The sequence below is a fragment of the Salvelinus fontinalis genome, chromosome 37, assembly GCF_029448725.1.
Source record: "Salvelinus fontinalis isolate EN_2023a chromosome 37, ASM2944872v1, whole genome shotgun sequence".
NCBI classification, from domain to species: Eukaryota; Metazoa; Chordata; class Actinopteri; order Salmoniformes; family Salmonidae; genus Salvelinus; species Salvelinus fontinalis.
Window position 1 is genome coordinate 30,053,599 of NC_074701.1, and position 7,500 is coordinate 30,061,098.

The 7,500-nt window shown below is 45.7% G+C and overlaps 1 protein-coding gene across 7 annotated transcripts in view; it reads right to left on the minus strand.

Annotated features, from left to right (window-relative positions):
* LOC129836491 (zinc finger MIZ domain-containing protein 1-like) overlaps positions 1 to 7,500 on the minus strand; it is a 316,322-nt gene that overhangs the window by 23,459 nt on the left and 285,363 nt on the right. For 4 of the 7 annotated variants that reach the window (XM_055902766.1, XM_055902764.1, XM_055902765.1 and 1 more), the window contains one exon: positions 2,366 to 2,401. The exons of 2 other annotated variants lie outside the window; for them this stretch is intronic. In XM_055902766.1, the coding sequence (XP_055758741.1) occupies positions 2,366 to 2,401 (36 nt within the window). Of the gene's footprint in view, positions 1 to 2,365; positions 2,402 to 7,469 lie in introns of all 7 variants that reach the window. One more of the 7 variants, XM_055902771.1, reaches the window with a different exon arrangement.

The window sequence follows — 7,500 nt, forward strand, 5'->3', positions numbered from 1 at the left end:
AATCCCTTCTCTAACTCTCCCTCTCCCTAACTCTCCCTCCATCCCTAACCACGCTCTCCATCCCTAACTCTCCCTCCATAACGCTCTCCCTCCCTAACTCTCTCTCTCTCAGCTCTACAGTAATTAGCATTGGGAGCTTCCTTGTACATGAGGACTGCCCTCTATCATTAGTTAATGGGGGCACAGCAGCCTGTTTCCCGGGTTACACTTCATGCAGTTCACACAGGCTGGATGACTCAGATGTTTTAGCTAGTGGAGGTGAGACTGTCTCCAGGGAATATCCTCTTCCACACTGAAAGGTACAGCCATGACAAAAGTATGTGAACACCCCTTCAAATTACTGGATTCTGCTATTTCAGCCACACCGTTGGTGACAAGTGCACACAGCCATGCAATCTCCATAGACAAACATTGGCAGTAGAATGGCCCCAACATGGCACCGTCATAGGATGCCACCTTTCCCATAAGTCAGTTTGTAAAATTTCTGCCATGTTAGAGCTGTCTTGGTCAACTGTAAGTGCTGTTATTGTGAAGTGGAAACGTCTAGGATCAACAACGGCTCAGCCACGAAGTAGTAGGCCTCACAAGCTCACAGAACGTGGCCGCCAACTGCTGAAGGGCATAGAACATAAAAATTGTATGTCCTTGTTTGCAACACTCCCTACTGAGTTCCAAACTGTCTCTGGAAGCAACGTCAGCACAAGAACTGTTCGTCGGGAGCCTCATGAAATGGGTTTCCATGGCCGAGTAGCTGCACACAAGCCTAAGATCACCATGTGCAATGCCAAGAGTAGGCTGGAGTGGTGTAAAGCTCGCCTTCTCTGGAGTGATGAATCACACTTCACCATCTGGCAGTACGACGGACTAATCTGTGTTTGGCGCATGCCCAGAAGAACGCTACCTGCCCAAATGCATAGCCCCAGCTGTAAAGTTTGGTGGAGAAGGAATAATGGTCTGGGGCTGTTTTTCATGGTTCGGGCTAGGCCCCAGTGAAGGGAAATCTTAACACTACAGCATACAATTACATTCTAGATGATTCTGTGCTTCCAACTTTGTGGCAGCAGTTTGGGGAAGGTCCTTTCCTGTTTCAACATGACAACGCCCCTGTACACAAAGCGAGGTCCATACAGAAATGGTTTGTTGAGATCGGTGTGGAAGAACTTGACTGCCCTGAACAGAGCCCTGACCTCAACCCCATCGAACACTTTTGGGATGAATTGGAACGCAGACGGCGAGCTAGGCTGAATCTCCCAACATCAGTGCCCGACCTCACTAATGCTCTTCTGGCTGAATGGAAGCAAGTCCCCACAGCAATGTTCCAACACCTAGTAGAAAGCATTCCCAGAAGAGTGGAGGCTGTTATAGCAGCAAAGGGGGGACCAATCCCATATTAATGCCCATGATTTTGGAATAAGATGTTCAACGAGCAGGTGTCCACAAGTAGCGTATCTTTCTCTGTTGTTGACACTGCGATATCGCAGCACTGCTACATAATAAACAGCAAGTTTAAAAGACCAGACCACACATTTCCACTGAACGTACAGTTTGGATGAATGTGGTAAGCAGTGACGTCACAGACTAGCCTAAATGACTGATTGATTGTGCAGCCCACATTACTCTGATACAGAAACACATGCAGACCAGCTCACACACATTACAGATCGAGGTAGACTGTACACATATATGAGACAGTACACGTTCTCAGAACATAAAAACCGCACATTGGACGCCTATTCACATACAATGTGTGACACGAGACAAAAAAAAAATATTTCTATAAAATCATAAGGTCTATCTATTCAAGCTCCAGACAGTATGCTGTGTTATGTGAGCAGAATAATGTATGCAAAATATGGAGAGAGGATATCAAATCCTCCTGAAATCAAAAGTGTGCATCCCAAATGGCACCCTATTCCCTAGATCATTCCATAAATATAGGGAATAGGGTGCCATTTGGGATGCATTCAAAGTCATGCTTCTGCAAAACCGTTATGGAACCCATTTAGCAGCCAATTGTATCCTTCCCAGCCAATGATCCCCCCTCCACTCCACTCTGCTAGCCTCTGCCCAACCAGAAGCACATCCAATGGGTTTATAATCTCTCTCCAAGACTCTGAGGCAAATTCAATCAAAAGCGCACTGCTGGGGAAAAACCGTCTCAGGGTAAATAATCACATTTATTTGTTTACTGAAACGCAACTGTTCAGGTTTTCTCACAGTGCGAGTTTGATTTGGCCTCTGTGGGCATACGGAACATTCAGATGGAGAGGTGGTGATGGAGGGATGAGCGTAATGACAAACGGTCAGATGCTGGAGCCAGAGAAAGATGGAGGGAGCGAGGGATGGAGGGAGGGAGGTTAACTACCTGAGTCACTCTGACATCTCCTGCAGGTGTTGGTTTCTGTAGGGTTCAAATTACACATTTTACTGGGGAGGGAGGGGTTAATCACGAACAAAACACAAAATGCAGCAGCAACAGTCAAGTTAAAGGTGCAGTCTGCAATTTATGTGTCTTGTCTCCCTGTGTATGTGCCCACAGCACCAAACCCACAAATAATTGAGGCTCAAAGAAAACACACACAAAACAAAAACAAAATTAGGCCCGCGTAGGCAAAAAACCTAGGCTCATGCCAATCCCTCGCAAAGACCCTTTCCTTCCGCCCCACAGGATCAGTAGACTACACATCTCCAGATCATAATATGCATTTTGCTGTGAATACCTGACCCCAAAAAGAGATGCAGAGAGGTGGAGAGTCATGGTGGATGATGCACTATGTAGAAAAATAAAAAGAACTCCCGCACAACACGATTTATTGTGGTTGACTTCAATGCTCTTGAGAGAGCACAGAGATAGGATACATCATACTAGTTTCCAGATTACAATGCAGCCTGGCGTATAGTGCTCACGCACGCACGCTTTCTCAATCACACACTTGCTTGTACGCATTCACACACCTATACTGTAAGGATTCATATTTAAATATAATACTTTTTTCTTCTTCAAACAATACAAAATAAAACATACACATACAAAAACCAACATACTGATGCACAACAACTGGAGGTTTCAGTGGTTCGAACACATTACATGGATAGGATGTACAATATCCTGAGGCTAGTCCAAAATAGGATTAGCCTGTGTTTTATTTATACAATACCAGTTTATTAGGTACACCCATCTAGTACCACTCTTTGCTCAATTGGTATCAAGGGACCTAACGCGTGCCAGAAAAACATTCCCCACACCATTACACCACCAGCCTGTACCAGACAGGATGTGTCCAAATCCAGACACCAGTACACCACCAGCCTGTATCAGACAGGATGTGTCCAAATCCAGACACCAGTACACCACCAGCCTGTACCAGACAGGATGTGTCCAAATCCAGACACCAGTACACCACCAGCCTGAACCAGACAGGATGTGTCCAAATCCAGACACCATTACACCACCAGCCTGTACCAGACAGGATGTGTCCAAATCCAGACACCAGTACACCACCAGCCTGAACCAGACAGGATGTGTCCAAATCCAGACACCATTACACCACCAACCTGTACCAGACAGGATGTGTCCAAATCCAGACACCAGTACACCACCAGCCTGTACCAGACAGGATGTGTCCAAATCCAGACACCAGTACACCACCAGCCTGTACCAGACAGGATGTGTCCAAATCCAGACACCAGTACACCACCAGCCTGTACCAGACAGGATGTGTCCAAATCCAGACACAAGTACACCACCAGCCTGTACCAGACAGGATGTGTCCAAATCCAGACACCAGTACACCACCAGCCTGTACCAGACAGGATGTGTCCAAATCCAGACAGCAGTACACCACCAGCCTGTACAAGACAGGATGTGTCCAAATCCAGACACCAGTACACCACCAGCCTGTACCAGACAGGATGTGTCCAAATCCAGACACCATTACACCACCAGCCTGTACCAGACAGGATGTGTCCAAATCCAGACACCAGTACACCACCAGCCTGAACCAGACAGGATGTGTCCAAATCCAGGCACCAGTACACCACCAGCCTGAACCAGACAGGATGTGTCCAAATCCAGACACCATTACACCACCAGCCTGTACCAGACAGGATGTGTCCAAATCCGGACACCAGTACACCACCAGCCTGTACCAGACAGGATGTGTCCAAATCCAGACACCAGTACACCACCAGCCTGTACCAGACAGGATGTGTCCAAATCCGGACACCAGTACACCACCAGCCTGTACCAGACAGGATGTGTCCAAATCCAGACACCATTACACCACCAGCCTGTACCAGACAGGATGTGTCCAAATCCGGACACCAGTACACCACCAGCCTGTACCAGACAGGATGTGTCCAAATCCAGACACCATTACACCAGCAGCCTGAACCAGACAGGATGTGTCCAAATCCAGACACCATTACACCACCAGCCTGTACCAGACAGGATGTGTCCAAATCCAGACACCAGTTCACAAGCAGCCTGAACCAGACAGGATGTGTCCAAATCCAGACACCAGTACACCACCAGCCTGTACCAGACAGGATGTGTCCAAATCCAGACACCAGTACACCACCAGCCTGTACCAGACAGGATGTGTCCAAATCCAGACACCAGTACACCACCAGCCTGTACCAGACAGAATGTGTCCAAATCCGGACAACAGCAACCACGATTCATTGGATCAGGCAATGTTTTTCCACTCCTCAGTTGTCCAGTGTTGGTGATAGCGTTTTCACTGGAGCCGCTTCTTCTTGTTTTTAGCTGATAGGTGTGGACACCGTTGTCTGTTTGTGGCCCGCCTGTTAGCTAGCACGATTCTTGCCATTCTCCTTCGACCTCTCATCAATGTTTTCGCCCACAGGACTGCCGCTGACTGGATGTTTTTTGTTTGTCTCACCATTCTCGGTAAACCCTAGACACTCTCGTGCGTGAAAAGTCCAAGGGGAGGCAGGGTTTCTGAGATACTGGATCCGGCCCGCCTGACACCGACAATCATACCACACTCAAAGTCGCTTAGGTCACTTGTTTTTCCCATTCTAACATCCAATCGAACAGTAACTGAATGCCTGTCTTATATAGCAAGCCACGGCCACGTGACTCACTGTCTGTAGGAGCGATCTGTTTTCGTGGTGTACCTAATAAACTGGCCACTGAGTGTATTTCCACACTATGAGGTTGGAATAATACTGTTAAATTGTACAAATGATGAAAAGACCATCCTGAAATTGTTGCCTGTTTTGGTGGGTACCAGGCGGTAAATTAGTTGAAACCACTCAGACCGTCCTAGCAAAATTCTTGTTTGAGAAACTTCTCTTCGATAAGAAGCCAATTTTGTATTTATTTTAACCATTTTGATTAGAAACAATCACAGTAAGGTACTTATTCGTTACCCAGAAAGGATTTTATATTGACATAAAAACATCTGCACTGGGCCTTTAAGTCAGTATCCTAGGCTTCTTACAGAAGAGGAAATGGGACATGCACGCACGCACACACACACACGCACGCACGCGCGCACACACACACACACACAAGCTCTGAGGATACTGGAAGTTCCAGTGGTTTGAGCACATTAGATATACAGGAAACAGACACAGTGCAGCTCAACAGATCAACAGTGTTCACTGGGAACTGCACCATGTCTGTCTTAGTGAATCACCCACTGTCCTCCAAGTACACAATCTTACTGTCCTGCCAGTACACAATCTTACTGTCCTCCAAGTACACAATCTTACTGTCCTCCAAGTACACAATCTTACTGTCCTCCAAGTACACAATCTTACTGTCCTGCCAGTACACAATCTTACTGTCCTGCCAGTACACAATCTTACTGTCCTGCCAGTACACAATCTTACTGTCCTGCCAGTACACAATCTTACTGTCCTGCCAGTACACAATCTTACTGTCCTGTCAGTACACAATCTTACTGTCCTGTCAGTACACAATCTTACTGTCCTGCCAGTACACAATCTTACTGTCCTGTCAGTACACAATCTTACTGTCCTGTCAGTACACAATCTTACTGTCCTGCCAGTACACAATCTTACTGTCCTGCCAGTACACAATCTTACTGTCCTGTCAGTACACAATCTTACTGTCCTGCCAGTACACAATCTTACTGTCCTGCCAGTACACAATCTTACTGTCCTGCCAGTACACAATCTTACTGTCCTGCCAGTACACAATCTTACTGTCCTGCCAGTACACAATCTTACTGTCCTGCCAGTACACAATCTTAATGTCCTGCCAGTACACAATCTTACTGTCCTGCCAGTACACAATCTTACTGTCCTGTCAGTACACAATCTTACTGTCCTGCCAGTACACAATCTTACTGTCCTGCCAGTACACAATCTTACTAGTTGTGCAGCCACTGTCCATTCAGTACTACACAATCTTACTGAACGGGCAGACAGTCTCTCTGATGCAGAGCTCAGGTCATTGAGTAAAAACTGTGGCCCAAGTGTGTGTGTGTGTGTGTGTGTGTGTGTGTGTGTGTGTGTGTGTGTGTGTGCGTGCGTGCGTGTGTCAAACTGTGGCCCAAGCAGGTCAAGCCCTTGTCAGCTGATGTCTCTGTCTGTCCTGTGCAGTGCTGCTAGGCTCTAGTCATGCTCTCAGACATATAGTACCAGTCAAAAGTTTGGACACACCTACTCATTCAACGGTTTTTCTTTATTTTACTATTTTCCACATTGTAGAATAATAGTGAAGACATCAAAACTATGAAATAACATAAAAATAAAGAAAAATCCTGGAATGAGTAGGTGTGTCCAAACTTTTGACTGGTACTGTATATATCCATCCACTACAACAGAAAATGTACTACATTTCTCATAATCTTATGTAATGAATCACACTCATTTTGTAGTGCTTTAGGATATTACACTGCTGCATTTAAATAGTGGAAACACACATTGATGAGTTTTAAAACGTGGAGAGAAAAAAATTCTAATTCAAAAGTTTCCAATCAATGAATCCATCAGGAGTGTCCATTCTAGTCAGACTAATTCTATTTATGCTCTCAGAACCAAAACACTAATTTTATCATGAGCAATAGCAGGGGACCCTACTTATATCAGACTGGGGTTGTCTAACACAAACACAATCTCACATGCACACTTGCAACCACAGACGTTACCGAAACATGCATACATACAAATACCTTCTTCAAGCAGACAGCTCAACACAGATACAGTACCCTCACACTCCATTCATTCACTTTGGTTCAGTGCATCCCCTCAGGGTCTCGAAAGACGATCATTTCCCTCAATAGTGTGCAGAGAATTCTACTAAATGAAAAGCTGAAATGAGTCTGACATCTGGCATTTGAAGCATACTCAATTTGTAAAATTTCACATACTATAAAACTTTATTTTTTCCGCATACCTAAAATGCAGAATATTTATAACTCAAGTCAGAGTATTCACACACGCAGGCGCACACACACTGCTCTCAGACTTACCCAGAGTCAAGCAAAGTCTCAGTGTGTCTCA